The 17,741-nt window shown below is 61.4% G+C and overlaps 1 protein-coding gene across 1 annotated transcript in view; it reads right to left on the bottom strand.

Moving 5' to 3' along the window:
- Positions 1 to 17,741, bottom strand: part of PACS2 (phosphofurin acidic cluster sorting protein 2) — a 55,558-nt gene that overhangs the window by 14,290 nt on the left and 23,527 nt on the right. Inside the window, exons 2-11 of the mRNA XM_040478412.1 lie at positions 12,139 to 12,226; positions 9,800 to 9,889; positions 8,624 to 8,749; positions 7,313 to 7,475; positions 6,622 to 6,695; positions 6,352 to 6,432; positions 5,148 to 5,207; positions 2,614 to 2,771; positions 1,008 to 1,098; positions 600 to 674 (exon numbers count right to left, since the gene is read on the bottom strand). Coding sequence (XP_040334346.1) covers positions 600 to 674; positions 1,008 to 1,098; positions 2,614 to 2,771; positions 5,148 to 5,207; positions 6,352 to 6,432; positions 6,622 to 6,695; positions 7,313 to 7,475; positions 8,624 to 8,749; positions 9,800 to 9,889; positions 12,139 to 12,226 — 1,006 coding nt within the window. The remainder of the gene's footprint in view (positions 1 to 599; positions 675 to 1,007; positions 1,099 to 2,613; positions 2,772 to 5,147; positions 5,208 to 6,351; positions 6,433 to 6,621; positions 6,696 to 7,312; positions 7,476 to 8,623; positions 8,750 to 9,799; positions 9,890 to 12,138; positions 12,227 to 17,741) is intronic.

Here is a 17,741-nt window from a genome sequence, read left to right as displayed (position 1 = left end):
ACCCTGACTGATCCTCTGCCTGGGGATAAATCCAGGAGAGTCCTGAAAGTCCCCTGAGATGGGGGTGAATCCAGGGGATCCCTGAGCATCCCCCAGGGTGGGGGTGAATCCAGGGGAACCCTAACCATCACCCAGCGTGGGGGTGAATCCAGGGGAGCCCCGACCATCCCCCGGGGTGGAGGTGAATCCAGGGGAACCCTAACCATCACCCAGCGTGGGAGTGAATCCAGGGGAGCCCCGACCATCCCCCGGGGTGGAGGTGAATCCAGGGGGCCCTGACCATCCCCCGGGGCGGGGGTGATTCCAGGGGGCCCTGACCATCCCCTGGGGTGGGGGTGAATCCAGGGGAACCCTAACCCATCCCCCAGGGAGGGGGTAAAATCCAGGGGATCCCTGACCATCCCCCAGGGTGGGGGTGAATCCAGGGGAACCCTGGCCATCCCCCAGGGTGGGGGTGAACCCAGGGGGCCCTGACCACACCCTGGGGTGTAAGGTAAGGACCTGAGTGTCGAGCCCTGCCCTGCGGGCTCAGACCCCTAAAGACAGTGTGTTAGTGGGCTCTGTGCTTGCACAAACGAACGTGCTCTGGGCCTGCTCACGTGGGGCACCGTGTCAGAGACGCTGTCGCTCGGCTGCTTGCCTCCCAGGGCCCGGGTCTTCTCGGGCACATCAGCCTGTGTGGACCAGATGGGAATCAGGGCATATTTAATGATGGGCACGGAGGCTGGCTCACCTCCAGGCAGGGGGATCTGGGATTGGGGGGCAGCCTGGGAAGACTGGCCAGGGCTTCCTTAGACTGAAGGCTCAGGTCACCCCGTGACAGCGACCTGGCATCAGGCAGGGAGATTCCAGCCACACGCAGACCCAAGAGCACGGTTAGCTCTGGGCTGGTCTGACACTGGTGTGTAACCAACACCCTGAGGGATCAGAGACGGGAAACCCTGGAAGGCCCACCCGCGGTCTGCGCTCCCATCCAGGGTGGGCACTGCCACGTCCAGCCCGCTCACCGGACTCGGGGGCTCCTTGTGGCTCCGGACGCTGTGGACGCTCCCGATTTCCGTCTGCGAGCTGGAGTGTGACAGCCCTTCGAAGTAGGGCCTGGGCGTGGGGACGAAGACAGGTCACCCTCCAGGACCCTCCCCAGGCTGAAGGCTCAGCCATTGTGCCCTGGGGTCTGGCGGCCACACAGGGCTGGGATGGGGCAAGGGAACCACAGCCCAGGAGAGGTTGCCCTGCGGCCCACATCAGCTCCACCACTGGCTCTGACGCCCACAGCCCAGGACCTCACCCCCGAGCCCCGCCCCCTCCTGGCCTGACACCCACGGCCCAGGACCTCACCCCTGAGCCCCGCCCCCTCCTGGCCTGACACCCACGGCCCAGGACCTCATCCCTGGTCCTGCCCTGCCCCCTCCTGGCCTGCACCCGGGCTGCACCCAGCAGTTCTGTTGGAGGGCCAGCAGGCCAGCCAGGCAGGCTCCTCAGCCAGCTGGCAGGAACACAGGCTCAACAGTGCAATGACGGTGGGGTCAGCAGGATCTAGCAACCCCAGGCAGACCAGGCCAAGTACCTTGTCCCCAGCAGACAGCTGGGGAGAGGGTGGGGGGACTCAGATTCGAAGAGACTCAGAAGCCTTTCAAGCTGACACGGTGGACGGGGGCACATGGTCTGGTGCCGAAGCCACCAGGGAGAGAGAAATGTGGGAGTGAGGGCAGAAACGGTGCCCGAGACGTCCACGCAGACTCCCAGAACTGTGAGCACCAGCTGCCAGTGACCTGGAGGTGGCCTGGGTCAGCCAGCGGCCGACAGGAGCAGGGCCTGTCCCAGTGGACGGGGGCAAAGCCCAAGGGACCTCGGGAGGTGGGTGGGCAGCAGGCAAGAAGCTGGGCCCCTGGAGCCACAGTGAAGGCCAGAGGCGGACACCTGAACCAGAGCCCGCAGACGCCACAGGTGCACCCACAGTAGGACAACCCGAGGCTCAGCAGCTGCACAGAAAGCCCACCCTCCCCCCACGTGCGCGTCTCCATCCAACCACACGTCCACCACCATGTGAAAAACAAAACCAGGAGGCCACGGGGGCTCTGGACTGCCACGTGGCCCCCTCTTGGCAGCCTGCCCGGACCCCACAGTGATGCCCCCAAGACAGGCCACACGCACTCCTGCCCTCCCCTGCCCCGGCCAGGCAGATGCCCTGCTCCTTGGGGACATGCCCGCTCCCCTCCCCTGCGCACAGGGAGGCCCTGCGGTCCCAGCAGCCCGTCTCCCCACTGCACAGAAGGGCCTCTCCTGTGATGGTCGCCTCAGCCCGGCTGGGACCTCAGGAAGACCCCCGGGCACCCTCCACACGCAGAGCCCCTGCCCCTCCATCCCTGACCCTGCAAGGCCTCCAAACTGGTCTCCTGTCTTCATGCTCCCAAGCGCACTCCAGAGAGATCCCTCCAGAACGCAGGCTCCCCGTCCCACCCTGCCACAGCCTGCGTCCCCTGCCACATGTGGGGGGCCACGGAGTGCTCACCTGGGGTTCCACAGAGATCCCTCCAGAACACAGCCTCCCCATCCCCCCCCCCACCACAGCCTGTGCCCCCCTGCCACACCTGGGGGCCACGGGGTGCTCACCTGAGCTTTGGTTTGGGGGTGCTGAGGACACTGTCATCATCCTCCAGGTCAGGGCCGCTGTCACTGGGGTTCTCCATGTCCAGCGTGTCATACAGAAGGTCCAGGTCCTCCTCCGCCTCGGGGACACGCTCTGCAGGGTCCTGCTCTGAGTCCAGGACCTACGATGACGTCAGACGTGTGAGCGCACGCACGAGGGGTGGGTGGGGGTCCCCTCGGCAGGACAGGTGGGAAAAGGACGCAGAGCCGCCGAGCACCCTTTGTCCAGCAGGTGCCAAAGGCCAGCTGTGCCAGACGCTGGGGTGACCCCGGGGGCCTCCAGTCACGGGGTGCCGGCACGGCTGGGCCACTCCTCCCCCCGTGACTCAGGCTTCCACACAGAAGCGCGCAGCTGGCACAGGCCAGCACCACAGCCACACGGGAGATGTTCCCTCCCCAGGGCCTCCCTGGCCTCTCACTGTCCCCTCTCCTCCTCCTCAGGCACCCACTGAACCGACTTCTGTCCCGCGTGTTCGTCCTCTTCCGGAACGTCAAGGAGGTGGAGCCACACGGAGAGCGGCCCTCTGAGGCCCTCTCGCTCGGCGCGGCGCGGTAAGACCCGTCTGCGCACTGTGTCTGACCGCAGCGAGGCCCTGCCACCGCCCGCCCCGTCCACGGTCTAGCCACCGCCAGGGGGTGGACGTTCTGGGGTTTGCCGCTGTAGACGAAGCCTCTGTGACCGTTGAGTCTGCGTGGACGCGCCCGGGTCTCTCGTAGGTAAACGCCAAGAATGCCATCACTGGTGGAATCGCCTGGAAGAGGGCCTGCTGCACACCCCCGCCAGCGTCTCCCTGCTCCGCTCGAAGCCGCAGCTGCCGGCGGGCGTCGCGTGGGGCTCGGTGAGGTTCTCGCTTGCGCCTCCGGGACGCCTCGTGATGCCAGGCACCTTCTCGTGGGTTTGCTGGCTGTTTATGTATCTTCTTCGGAGAAAACGTCTCGTCAGACCCTCCGATCAGCTGTTACGCTGGACGATTAATTTCTTACCCGTGTCGTCTTCGTATTTGGGGTTGTACGTCTTCCATCTTCTGGGTACTGATCTCTTATGGGATCTACGATTTGTAAAACCCTTCCATCTCATGGCCACCACTTCATCTTCTGGAAGGTTGTTCGGAGCACATGAGTTTTATGTTTTGATGGGGTCTGACCCCTGGTTTTCTCTTTGGCTCCCGTGCTTCTGTGTCCTACCGCCAAGACCACTCCTCTGTTTTCTCCTAAGACTTCCACAGTGTAAGTTCTTATGTTTAGGTCTTCCGTCCATTTTGAGTTGGTGTTTGTACATGGTGTGAGGTAAGGGTCCAGCTCCACCCTTCAGCACTTGGAACCCAGCGGTACCATCGCTATTTGCCGAAAAGCCTATATCCCCCCCATCGGGTGGTCTTGGCATCCTTGCCAGAAATCAATTGACCACAAATAGAAGGATTCAGGGCGCCTGGGCAGCTCAGTCAGTTAAGCGTCCGACTTCGGCTCAGGTCACGATCTCCTGGTCTGTGAGTTCGAGCCCCGCGTCAGGCTCTGTGCTGACAGCTCGGAGCCTGGAGCCTGCTTCAGATTCTGTGTCTCCCTCTCTCTCTCTGCCCCACCCCCACTCATGCTCTGTCCTTCTCTCGCTCAAAAATAAATAAATGTTTAAAAAAATTTAAATGGATTCACTTCCGGTCTCGCTGATCATACGGTCTTGATTACCATACCTCTTCCTGAGTTTTGCAATTAGAAAGCATCATTGCTTCAATTTCCTTCTTTTTAACAATCGCTTATTCTGTTTGTTCTGGGTCCCTTGCGTTTCCACTTTTAGGACTAGCTGGTCTACCAACAGGCAGCTGGGGATTTGACAGGGACCCTCCCGAATCCGAGGAGCGATCTGGAGAACCCGATCCCAGTGCCTGCGTCGGAGAGCAGCTGACCTCCCGGAGCTTCATATGTGTGGACGGGTGGCCATCGCCCTCAGTTCTGTCACAACCACGTGTGCCAGTGACACCTGGGACACTTACCTGCCACCCCTCCCGGGTAGATCCAGAACCTGTGGACTAGCTTTCCTCTGCCCACACGGAAGGTAAAACCAAAGCATTCTTCTTCTGGTTATAAAAGTGAGCAAACCCATCACCACACACTTGGGGTGGCAAACAGCCAAGAGAGGGAGCTCCGGTGCCACGGCGCGTCCGCGGTGGGGGGCGGGTGTGTGGCGATGGGGCCCACAGAAGCTAGTCTCTGCTCAACTCCGCAAACCTGAAGCCGCTCTAAACATACAGTCGGCTTAGAACCAACAGGAAACACATGGTCACAGCCCGAATGACGTCCAGCCTCCCTCCTGGTCTGTTCCCTGGGTTGTGATTCGAGAGACACACAGGCGGCCGCTGCTCGACCCCCGAGGTATCACGGGAGCCCAGGGGGCCACAGGACGGTCAGAGGCAGAGCCAGGATGTGGCCCGGGTGCCCCCGGAGCCCTCGCCTCATCAGGACACCCCACCGTGGGCCTGGGGGGCAGGCAGGATCTCACTCACCTCATCGGACACTTTAAACCTCCGCAGCAAGGCCACGACCTTCTGCTTGAAGTTTTGTTGCTGCGGGGCAAGTGGGACAGAATTAGAACCGAAGGGGCGGGTTCCCCGCGAAGGACGCAGCGGGCTGCGGGGGCGCCGGCAGGAGGGAGGCGCCTGGCGCACAGTCCGTACGGGCTCCCGCGAGCGCGGCTCTCGGCTCTCGCCCGCCAACAGCGCTGACCCCTCGCGGGCATTAAGAACCACAGCCGCACCGGGCTTAGTGACAGACCCAGGAGGGGCGCGGGGAGGGCGCGTGCCGTCCCTACGGCTCCTCCCTCGGCCTCCTGTGGCCGGCCCCTCGCCACGGCACCGCCTCCCTCCCGTAGGACCCAGGGGTGGGCACGGGCTGGGCAGGGGGGGCAGCGAGGGCTCCGCAGAGACCCCAAGCTCCCTGTGTGCCCAGCGCCGCGCTGGGCCTCAGAGTCCGAGCTCTGGCTATGACCGAGGCAGCCACCCTCAAGGGGGGCCACGCTCCCCTGCACGGACACCCAGTGTAAACAGAGGCTCACGCAGGTGCTGTCGTGCCCCCAGCCGGGGCCTCCAGAGGAGGTGGGGAGGTGTCTGGGCTTGTGCCCCGTGGCCTTTTACCCCGTGACCACCCACCGTGCTGGGGGGCCTCAGCCCACATGCAGCAGCGGCTTGGCTCTGGGAGCTCTCCCCGGGGTGGGCGTCCTGTGATGGGCCTCCACCTCCGTCTGGAGCTCCCCCCACCCGCCTAGAGGCCTGCCCAGGCCCCAGGGCCTCTGTGCTGGGCGGGCCCAGAGGCTGAACAGAAACAAGGGACTGGCCTCCCTCAGGGAAGGGGACAGCCTCCCAGCTCTGTTCCTCTGCTCTTGGAGTGGCCTGAGCAGGACGGGGGGGGGGGGGGGGGGTAGCCCCGCCTCCTCCCCTGCCCCCCAGGGCCAGGAGCCACGGGCACCCCTGGGGTGAGCTCTAGGACCCCCTGCCAGAGAATAAAGAACAATGGCCAGCGGCTCCTGGAGTCGTGGCCTGGGCCTCAGGGGAAGCCAGCAGAGCCAGATCGGGGGGACCTGGACGGCACCCCACCTCCCGACCCCCCCCCCCGGGGCCCCCCCACCCCCCCCCCCCCCCCCCCCCCCCCGGGCCCCCCCGACCCCGGCGCCCCCCCCCTGCCCCAGTGTTAGTAAAACCAGTTTCCACCGACCCTGGTCATGGACGCCGTTCTTACTATCGATCGCCGCTGCTTCTTGGGCTTGCCCACATCGAAGTCCTCCTCGTCCAAGTCCTGGGGAGACACGGAGCCCCGGGCTGGGAGGACTGCCCTCCCCCCCTCTGCTTCCCCTCCCAGTGCCTCCCGCACGCGGGCCCCTCAGGAGGGTCCAGGGCTGTCTGCCGGGGGCTGGGCGGCTGCGGGGAGCCCTGAGGCCACATCTCCCAGGTGGCCGCGCGTCCCGCACGCCAGGCCCCAGGTTACCTGCCCTTGCACGGCATCGTCACTGGCCTCCTGCTCAGAGGAGAAGCTCTCGTACTCCTCCTCAGAGTAGTTATCTACGGAACGAGCAAACGGAACAGGGAGTGCCTTGAGATTCCGACCGGTGTCCCGGCAATGAGGCAGCAGCCAGAGGACCGGGCCCTGGGCACCCGCAGCCCCCACGGGCACTTCCAGGTGGGGGCAGGGCCGCACCTCCCGGCTCCCACAGCGGCCCCCGTGGGCCTCAGACAATTCAGCCTGGATCTCGTGCCTGACTGGCTCCCCCACGTGCCCTCCCACACCTCAGGGGAACAGCGGCCCCATCGTGACGGTGGCAACAGCCACGCCAGGATCTGTGCCAGACTCCGGAAGGCATCGTGGCCAACCCTGTGACCTCCTGCTGAGCTTGCAGCTGTGGGGCGCGGGGACGGGACGCGGGACACGGGGTGTGGGGCGCGGGGACGGGACGCACGGGACACGGGGTGCGGGGACGGGACGCGGGACACGGGGTGCGGGGCGCGGGGACGGGACGCGGGACACGGGGTACATAGGGCGTGGGGATGGGACCCCCAGCCTAGATTCCCAGAGCAGGCACGATGTTGCCGTGAGGGTGCAGTCCAGAGGGAAACCCACAAACCCTCTCAGCCCCCCGCCCCGGCTTCTCAAACCCGGCAGGACGGGAAGGCAGACACACCTGTGGACTTGGCCTTGGGCCCAGCCTGCATGGCACTGTCCTCGTGGTCAATGGGCTGGCTGGACAGGGAGAAGATCCAGATCTCGGCCACCTTCACGGAGGCCTCCTTGACGCTGCTGCAGAGGCTCAGGACCTGGCCTCCCTCGGAAGGGTGCTGCATCACCTGGGGGCGGGGCAGGGCTGGGCGCTAGAAAGCGCACCGGGCAGCGCCACCTTCCGGGTGCACGTGAGCAACGGCACGCGGCAGGCAAGAGACACAACCGTGGGGCAGCCTGACAAGGGGAGGCACGGGACACGGGTGTGGGGGCCGCGGGAGGCCACTGGCCAAGAACGGGGTTGGGGGGGGGGGGTCGGCACTAGGCTCTGCCACTGGGGACTGGAGGCTGTCCGAGAGGGGAGGGGCTTGGCCACAGCGAACAGCGTGTGAGGCTGTGGCTGTGGGCCACCAACCCCGGAGACCCAAGTCCAGGGGCCTGTGTCTGTGGAGGACCAAGGAGGACCGGCCAGCAGCGTGGGCTGGGGGTCTCGTGCGGCAGAGCCAACGCCCGCCAGGCTGGCCCACCTGGCCGGTGAGTCCTTAGAGCCATTCCGGTCGGGAGAAATTTCCAGTAGACCAGGGAGAGGGGCACCGCCTCCGCGCACCCCGTGCGCCAGCCCGGGTGAAAGCCTGCACCCCACACCCGTCCCTCAACCCAGTACCGCCGCTGTCCGAGCCCCGCATGGAGGTCCCGGGCCAGATGAGAAGGGCCGAGGGGCACGGGGTCAGGCTGGTCAACCCACTCACACGTGGCGCCCTGCCCTGCCCTGCCCCAGGCGGGCACCAGCACAGCTCTGTGTGGGCACCACAGTGGCCTGGACAGCCCGGACCGCCACCCCATGACGGTGGAGGCCCCACAGCACAAGAGACACCAGGGCCCTCCCCACAGCTCCCAGAGGCCCGGGCTCCTGAGCCCCACACCTGCCACACCTGGGACGCCAGGTCCCCCAGGACAAGGTGGCATCGGGCAGTCGGGTTCCATTCAGACCAACAGCGCTTGTTTCCAAGGGAGCTTCCTGACGTTCAGGTCACCCCCTGACCCAGAGCATCCCGGGCAGTGCCGGCAGAAGGGAACGGGGCTGTCCCGAGAGGGAGCAGCTGGGGTGGGGGCCCCCGCAGGGACGCTCTTTCCGGGAGGCCGCAGGACGGACCCACGCCGGGCCAGGATCTACCCTCGGCCAAAGAGCAGCCGTCACAGCAGAGCCCAGCCACACAGGCGGTCGGGTCGGGGCGCACGGGGCGGGGGGCAGCCGGCTGAGCGGGGACGCGCTCACCTCGGCCATGTTGATGGAGCCCGCCGCCAGCGTCTTGTAGCCCAAGATGGTCCGGTTTTTGTACCGCTTTCTCCGCTGCAGCATAATCTGGAGCTTGTTGCCTTCTCTTTTCAAGAAATGAGGGTACTGCAGAGAAGGGAAGTCACGCTGCCCTATGTGCCAGCCGCCACTCCTCGCTGGGCCACCGTGGGCCTCAGTCCGGGACACGGTAAAAGCCGCCGCTGGCAGATGTGAGCGGACCGCCAGGGTCTCTGGGCAATCAGCGGGGCGGTGGCCACCCAGCACAGCTGCCCACGGCGCAGACTGCAGAGCGCGTGGGCCCGTGAGTGGTGCTGGTCCAGGCTGCCGTGCAGAGCACGCCAGGGGCTGCAACAACAGGGCTCTGCGAGGAGCAGAGGCCACACCCCTGCACGCGGCTGTCCAGACCGCAGAGCCGTGCACTTACGAGGGTGAACAGCTCTCTGATAAAACCGGCCCCCGAAGAAACTCAACACATAACCCAGAAGGTCCTGTGGTGGCGTCAGAATTAGGGTCACGTGCACAGCCAGGCAGGCCCGGGGGGCCGGCGGGAGGCAGGGGCCAGCGGGGTTCTCGCCGGCCTCGCTCAACCACAGCCCTCTGCGACACACTCACCAGGAGAGAAGGTTTTCGACGGGACGTGAGCTGACGCCCACACGGCATTCACCTTTAAAGCGAGTGTGTTAACGGGACAGCAGCACCCCCTTAAAACAACCTCCCAGAGATACAGGAAGGCAGGAGAGCAACTGTGCAGGCCGGGCCTCGGTGGGGGGGGAGGCGCCAGGGCAGGGGTTCTGGTTCTCGCTGGGGGGGGGCCCCGTGCCGCGGCCGCACCAAACCCAGCATACCTCACGGGGGTCTGAACTTGCAGCACTGAGGGTCCATATGTCCCCCCCACCTATTCTAAACACTGGAACAAAATAGTCTTTTTAAAACGTTTTTCTTTCTTCGTCTAAGGAATCTCTACACCCAGCGTGGGGCTCGAACGCACAACCTCCACCGACTGATCCAGCCGGGGGCCCCCCAAATGGCCTTTTGAGGGTGAGTCCAGGCCTCACTATGTTCTCTTCACGGCAGGAACAGGAGGGAAAGCTCGATCTAACAAAGCACACGCGTCTTCTAAGGCTCTGGCTGAGCCCTAGGGGAGGACAGGCCCACCTGCAGGGAGAAGGTCAGCGCCAGGTCGGTCTCCACTTGTCCACTGGGGGGCAGCACGATCTCGTGGGACCGCAGGATCCGCTTGGAGCCCTGGGACACAACAGGACAGCTTCTCACTCACAAGAGAAACTGGCTAAGGACGTCACGTCGGATCCCCGAAAACACTCGGGATGAAAAGCCACAGGTCGGAGGGGGGGAAGGCACAAGCTCACAGGATTCCCAAAGGCACCGTTGGGGAGACTTCTCAAGAGCCTTAAAAACGTCCACATCCTTGACCCTCCAAGTCCTCCTGTAGCTGACCAAGAATGGTCCCTGCCACACCTCGTGTGACTACCAAAATGCCGCAGCGGGGTCAGGGGGTAAACGGACGGCACCTGTTCAGGTGTGTGAGACGCCAAGCATTTCTGAGGGGTGACTGCCTCCCCAGAAAGCAAAATGCGGTACAAGGTGTGATAATTAACTCACGGCAGCGCCGCCACTGGGACCAGATGAGAAGTCTAGAAGCACAACTGAAAATGCACAGATAGATGCACAAAACACAAACTCAGTGTATAATGAGCTCTCAGGTCACTAGGAAAAACTAATCACTAAATACCTGTGGTAAGAAAATAACAAGTCATTTGCACAAAACATACAGGTCTTTACCTCAAGTTCTCTACCAAAATAAACCCCAAAGGCATTAAAGATGTTTCTCACAGTACCGTTTTAAAAGTGACTGTCCTAGGGGCGCCTGGTGGCTCAGCTGGTTAAGCGACCAACTTCGGCTCGAGTCGTGATCTCACGGTTTGTGAGTTCAAGCCCCACGTCGGGCCCTGTGCCAACAGCTTGGAGCCTGGAGCCTGCTTTGGATTCTGTGCTTCCCCCCTCCCCCTCTCTCAAATAAACATTAAAAAAATTGTTTTCTTTAATTTTTTTAACAGTTCATTTATTTTTAAATGTTTATTTATGTTTGAGAGAGAGACAGAGACAGAGCATGAGTAGGGGAAGAGCAGAGACAGAGGGAGACACAGAATCTAAAGCAGGCTCCAGGCTCTGAAATGTCAGCGCAGAGCCTGACATGGGGCTCTAACCCACGAACCGGGAGACCATGACCTGAGCTGAAGTCAGATGCTCAACTGACTGAGCCACCCAGGTGCCCCCCTCCCCCGCCAAAATTTTTTTAAACAGCTGTCCCAACATGGACAGACCGGGAGGCTGAATGCTGACTGCAGGAAGCCACGGGACGGACATGGTGTGGCCCCACGTCTGCGGGGCACCAAGGGCAGGTGGGTTCAGAGCCACAAAAGAGAACTGCGGCTACAGGGCATCTGACCAAGACGAGGGTGCAGAGAAGCAGCTGAGGGCAGCAGCGGGTGTGGGTCCAGGACAAAAACAACAGACGTGTGAGCTGACGGGAGTGATGGAGAGGGAGGGGTCCTGGGCACAGCTGTGGGTCCGGGTGGACGGCCTGTGGACCACATGGCATTGGCTGCTCCCAGCCCACACGGAGCTATGGAGCACGCGGACCAGCACCCCTGTCGCCTGAGCTCACGGGGTCCGTGAATGTGGGCTCTAGCAGCCTGGGACGGGGGTGCAGCAGGCACTCCGTCCCGTGGGGCGTCTGACGGTCTGGGGCCCTAACAGGACAGGCACAGCTGAGGGGGCCACTCGAAGGAGGAGCCAGCACACGCAGCTGCCTGTGAGCACGGCCGCTGGGGGAGGGAGGTGCCTACAGGGCGGACCCCATCCGTAGGGGGGACACGTCCGCAAAGGGCCACGGGAGGCACCATATGAGCAGCAGGGGGCTGAGAGCCCTCCTGACTCGGGAGTGGACGAGGAACTGGTGTCCCTGAAGGGGTCAAGGAAGCACACATGGCACCTCCTTCAGGGCGGCTGGCGGCTGGGTGAAGGCAGTGCTGAGGGTCGCTGCCCCCCAGGGTGGGGGCCCAGGTCAGGTCCTCCTGGAAGAGCGATTTGTTTCAAGGCAAGATCCCGTGAGGATCAGAGGGACAGAGAGGGGCCTGAGGACGAGAGGCGGGCACAGCTAGACCAGCCCCGGGTCAGAGGTTGGCAGAGAAGGGCCAGCGGGCACTGGGCGCACATGTGAGGGTGTGTGTGGCACAATTCTGTTCTGGGAAGGCCCTTGTGCAAGTGACCTGCACACACACGCTCGCGTCCCTCCACACTCCCCGGCCGCCAGCCCTTCGGGCGGACAGGACTGCGCCCTGGTTGTGTGGGGTCCAACCATGCCAGAGCGCTAGGACCCTCCTCCAGGTCAAGCACCCGGGGCAGAGAGCTGGCGGCGTGGCCGTGCCCCCATCTCCTGGACGGCACAGGCACCCTGGGTGGACTGCCCTCACCTGCATCTTGACGGCAATCACCACTGAGACCAGCTCCTTCTCCAGCTCCGTGAACACCACCAGCTTCTTCAAGGTCAGGCTGCACAACCTGCAGGGGCCAAAGGGCTGCTCAGCAGGGCCAGCGCCCTCCCACAGCCCCTGGAGCCCTAGGAAGGCCTGCCCTGGGCAGCTCCAGCCCCAGATGTGGCCCTCGCATCTCCCCAGGGAACTCAGCTAGGCCCAGGGCCACCCTCAAGGCTCCCTGCAGGTGGTGGGTGCCACTGGGCATCCCCTTGCTCCGAAGGGTCGCAGGGGGCGGGTCTCCTGCTTGTGGGGGCGCTCGATGCACGTCTGGGGGCAGGGCAGCCCGGGAAGGGCGCGCAGACCAGGGAAGCCCCCCCCCCCACCGCCCCAGGTACCGGCCGCCCACCTGCAGTCCCAGCTTCCAGCCTCCGCAGGCCCCGCCCACCCGGCCCCGCCCCCTCGTCTCGACCCCGCCCCCGCCCCAGGCCTCCTGCCGGCCTCCGCCCTGAGCTTCCCTGAGCTTCCGGAACCCACTCACCCTCCCACCCCCAGAGCAGGGGGCTGGGAAGGGGGCGGGGGGGGGGGGCGGGCGCGAGGGCGGGGCCCGGGTGGCCTGGGGGCACGCCCGCACTGTGCCCCGCCGTCAGTGGGGTCCCTTTCTTCTGCTGTTGCTGCGGCGTGTGCCTCGCCCACCTGACATTACAGGACCCCGTCCACGCAGCCTTTCCTCCCGGGAGGCATTGGGGCCTGCCCAGAACAACCCGACCAGGGGGTCCAGGCCGGGGAGCGGGGCTGCGGGGAGGGGCGGGGGGCGGGGGTGGGGTGGGCATCACGGAACTCAGAGGGACCTCTCTCCACAGCTCCCTGAAGCCCCTGCCCGGTTTCCCGCCCGGAGGCCAGTGGGCTGCTGACGCGACAGCACCACACCCAGGAGCGCCACCAGCCAGGGCTGCCGCAGCCGGCCACACAGCTCAGGGAGCCGGGCCGAGTCCCAGACACCTGTGCCGGAACCCCACGGGCCCTATTTGGGAAAGGCACTCTGTCCGTGCCCAGCTGAGTCGTCACTCAGTCCCCGAAGCGTGCGTCTAACCCCAAGAGGCAGGACAGGTGCAGCCGTGGCCAGGATGACGGTGCGGCCATCTGCTGACTTCGGAGACTCTTCCTGCTCACATTTCTACATCTGGACAGCAGGCAGCGACCGTGCGAGGCAGGTGGGTTCAGGTCTGGATATAGGCCTGCGTGTGGTCAACGGTGTGGCCTTGGAAAGTTCCGTGGGCTCCCTGAGCACTTGCCAACCACCCACGGGGCAGAGATAGCCACCATGGTCCTGGGCATGGAGCTGAGACCCCACTGCCATTGTGGGCATGAAATGAAGAAGGACCCTGCTGTTGTGTGTTTCATTAGATTCTGTATTTATCTAGCTGACATCCTTTAATTACGGGGCCAACTCCTGGCCAGAACCGCTTCCATCTCCCCTGAATCCACAGCCCATACTCTGAACCCCTCCTTAACCAACCCTCAACACCAACCTAATGTCCCTCTGCCCTAAGCACCCAGGGCCAGCCCCCAGGACCTGCTGCCTCCTGTTTCCAGGGGCTGGTGAAGGACAGTAAACTCTCCTCTCAACGGCAGTCACGTCTCTGATAAGCTAAGACCGGCACACGCCACCCATTCCCATCCCGGGCCGAACGCCAGCCTGTCACAACGCGGCACTCAGGGCCACGTGGCGGATGATGGTGACGGCACTGCACTCCACGGAGCCCACAGGGGCCAGGAGACAGACGTGAGGGCCTCCCCCGGCAGCGAGGCAGGTGACTCGGCAGCAGGAGGGCTCCAGGCTGCGATGTGTCCCTGACGGCCCCGGACGTGCGTGCGCCCTGGGGAAGCCCAGCCTGCTCTGCCCGGCCGGCAGCTCTGAGTCTGCAGGAAACAGACTGCCAAGACGTCGCGTACAACTGGCATTGTTTCATCTTTAAAGAACAGAAGTCACGTAAAGTGTGTTCTCTGACCAACAGACTCAGCTAGAAATCAATAGTAAAGGGGCACCTGGCCTCCTTGGTCGGTGGAGCACGAGACTCTTGATCTCAAGGTGGTGAGTTCGAGCCCCACGTTGGCCGTGGAGTCTACTTAAAACCAAAACAAAAACCCAAACAGACAAAAAGAAATCAACAGTAGACAGGTGGCTGGAAACGCCAACCACTGGGGACAGCAGGCAGCGCTCGGACCCAGGAGGAAAGCTCAGAGGAGACCAGAAGTACCTTGTGGGGGTTGTGAGTGAGATGGGAGCGGAGACCCCTGGGAGGCAGCTACAGCCACTCCTGTGCTCCCTCACACTGGGCAGTGAGAAAGGCCTCAAGTGCCCAGGCTGGGCTCCACCTCAAGATCTTGGGAAAGGAGCCAACGGAACCCAGAGCGAGCGGGCAAGGAAGTAAGGAGACAAAAGCAGTAACAAGAAACGGAAGATAGAAAAACAATACGGAAATAAAATATAGAGTAAAGGATAAAACAAAACGAAAAGCTGGTTCTTTGGGAAGGGCAACGGAACTGATAAAACCCCTAGCCTAACAAAGAAAAAAGAGGACACAACCACCAATACCAGAAATGAAAGAAGGTCACAGGGTGTCAGGGACAAGGACCCCGGGAGACAGCGGGAAGTCTGGGGGCTTGCACACGACGTAACGATACATAACAGTGTGCGACGCGACCCCGAACCTACAAACTGCCGCGGACCACGAACAGATCATCCCAACAGCCTAATCCATTAGAGAAACTGAAGAGCAAAACACCACCTGAAAAAGGAAACTCCAGGTGGATTTAACCAGACACCAAAAGATGAAACAACACCAATTGCGTGTAGTATCTTCCAGAAAAGAGAAGAGGAAGGAATACTTCTCAACTCATTGTATGAGGTCAGCAATTACCCTGATACCAACACCAGACAAAAACATACAAAAAAAGAAACCTATAAACCATTATTCCTTTATGAACACAGACGTAAAGATCTTCAACAAAATATCAGCACACTGAACTCATCACGTATGGAAAGAAATGAGTATAACATGTCACGACTACCTGGGTCTGTTCCAGGAAGGCAAGGCTTATCAACATTTATAACCAATCAGTGTAATTAACCCCGTCAACAGGCTAAATAAGAAAAACCGTAAGATCTCCTCAACTGAATTTTAAAAATTGACAAAATTCAATCCCATTTGTGATCAAAACTCTTGGCGAACCAGGGGCAGACGGGAACATGCTGAGTGGCCAATGTCGTGCTGGGCGGCAGGACGGGCCAGCACCTGAGACGGAGAGGCACGCCTCCCCCTCACCGGGGGTAGGCTGTCCCCTGCAGCACAGCACAGAGCTGAAGGCCTGCCTATGCAACAAGGCAAGAAAAGGAAAAACACAGCTCTTGTTTGCATAACACGATAGTTTATGCAGAATAGCCCAAGGAATGTGGGAAAATGTGGAAGCCCCCCAAACTAATGAGCTCACTAGCAAGATCATAGGATACAAGTTCAACAGATAAATAGTCCCATTTCTACATATTGGCAATGAACAACTGAAAGTCAGTTTCCTAAAACTGCCATTTGTAGGAACTCCAAAAACAAAAAGGAAACACCCGAACGTAACAAGACCAGTGTGGGACGTGCCAGCTAATGAAAGGGGCCAGCCAAGGGTTCGGCAAGTGGACCTGAGCCACTGCATGGGGCATCAGTGTTCCCCAGACTAGACCTGCAGGCTCAGCACCCGTGAAATCCCAGCACCACTCTTTGGTAGCTACCAGTAAGCTGGCTTTTAAGTTCACGCAGAATGGCAAAGGAACTAGGGGAATCAAAAGGACTCTAGGGGCTCCTGGGTGGCTCCGTCGGTTGGGTATCCAACTTCGGCTCGGGTCATGATCTTGAGGTTCTTGACTTTGAGCCCTGGGTCCGGCTCTGTGCTGGCAGCTCAGAACCTGGAGCCTGCTTCGGATTCTGTGTCTCCCTCTCCCTCCCTCCCTCTCTCTCTCTCTCTCTCTCTCTTTCTCAAAAATAAACAAACATTAAAAAAAAAAAAAAAAAAAAAAGGACTCTGAAGAGGAGAACCGAGGAAGGTGAGGGCTGTCCAGATCCGCAGGGACTTGCACGCTGCTCGCAGGGCAGAGGCAGGGAGGTACAGGACAGACACAGGAAGTGCACTGTGCTAGACTTCACCAAAATTTTGTGAAGAATGGCAAGGGGCTAGGACTGGCAGAAAATACTTGCACATTGCATATCTCACCAAGGGTTTAATCCACACTATATAAAGAACCCTCAAAACTCAACAGTAGGAAAATAAAGAATCCAATTAAAAAACAGGCAAAAGATTTGCAGACGCTTCAGCAAAAAAGACATACAGACAGTAAAGCAGCCCATGAAAAGATGGAAAGGAAAACCAACAAGGTCCCTGCCCCACCCCTGCTGCAGGGGTGGTTCTGGGTGGACTGTCCAGTGTCCTGAGCCCGGTTGAGGGGGTAACAGGGACCTCAAAGCTGTGGACAAACACGGCGGCAGGCTGAGCTTCACTGTAAGTTGTAAACAGTAAGTTTTCAAAAATTAAAAGATGCCGCAAGACCCAAGGGAGGCCTTATCTGGGTCCTGCTGCGAATAAACGAGTTATCTGAAATGCCCACACAGCCCCTCTTTGGGTCTCGAGCTCCTCGGGGCTTTTCACGACGCCTGTTTCTAGACAACTGGTTAGACTGGGCAGGGGCCGGGTGGGCCCAGCATCTGCTTTCCACAGCTGGGACAGAGACGACTGTGTCTGGGGAGTACGGTGGCACCCCACTCTGACGTGTCCTCGTCACAGGGACCCCTCGAGAGGCCACGAACAGAGCCTCGGGCTTTCTGTGGGAAGGGAAGGGTGTCTCTTCTCGAAGCCTCTGCAGGCGACTCGTGGCCGTGCAGAGGGTCCGTCCACACTGCCGCTGACCGGCTTGCTTCCAGAGTTACGCCTTCCGGATGGGCAGGGCAATCACAAACCATTTGGATTTCCCTCTTTTTTCTTTCTTTCTTTTTTTTTAAATTCTCAGATACGTTTGAGCTGATGCGACTTGTGCAAGCAACATGAAAAGCATACAAGGAGTCATTTGCATACAGACACTGAGCCAGATGGAAGAAACATTTCTTGTTTTTATACAAGATGGGTTCGGGGAGAAAGGCCCGAGGGCTGGGTTATAGATTATAGCCAAGGACGAGATTCATTGCATAACACCAGGCCCGCAAGGAAATCATGAGCAAATCCGCTGAAAACACCCCACCAACGATGATTCATCACTAAGCTGGGGCTGTTACTGTGTCAGACGCCCTGCAACGTAGCAGCCTCAGCAGTAACAGAAAAGGAGGCCGCGCTGTCAGTACGCCCACCGTGCCCCCAACGGGCGAAAACCCGGCATCCCATCCGAGGGACACCGGCCCCCCGCCTGCCCTCTCCTCCCTCTGGGATGCCGTCTGCTCGGGACTGGAAAGCCCACTGCACAGCCAACCCCGGAGGAGCGCTGTCTGGCTTTCTGAGACACAGAAGCGTGGGGCTTCCAGAAGCACCGCAGTGACATCACTAACACCCATCCCACGCCGGAAATC

Source organism: Herpailurus yagouaroundi, unplaced genomic scaffold (genome assembly GCF_014898765.1).
Source record: "Herpailurus yagouaroundi ecotype Mexico unplaced genomic scaffold, PumYag 141, whole genome shotgun sequence".
Taxonomy (NCBI): Eukaryota; Metazoa; Chordata; class Mammalia; order Carnivora; family Felidae; genus Herpailurus; species Herpailurus yagouaroundi.
This window is presented reverse-complemented; position numbering and strand designations above follow the sequence as displayed.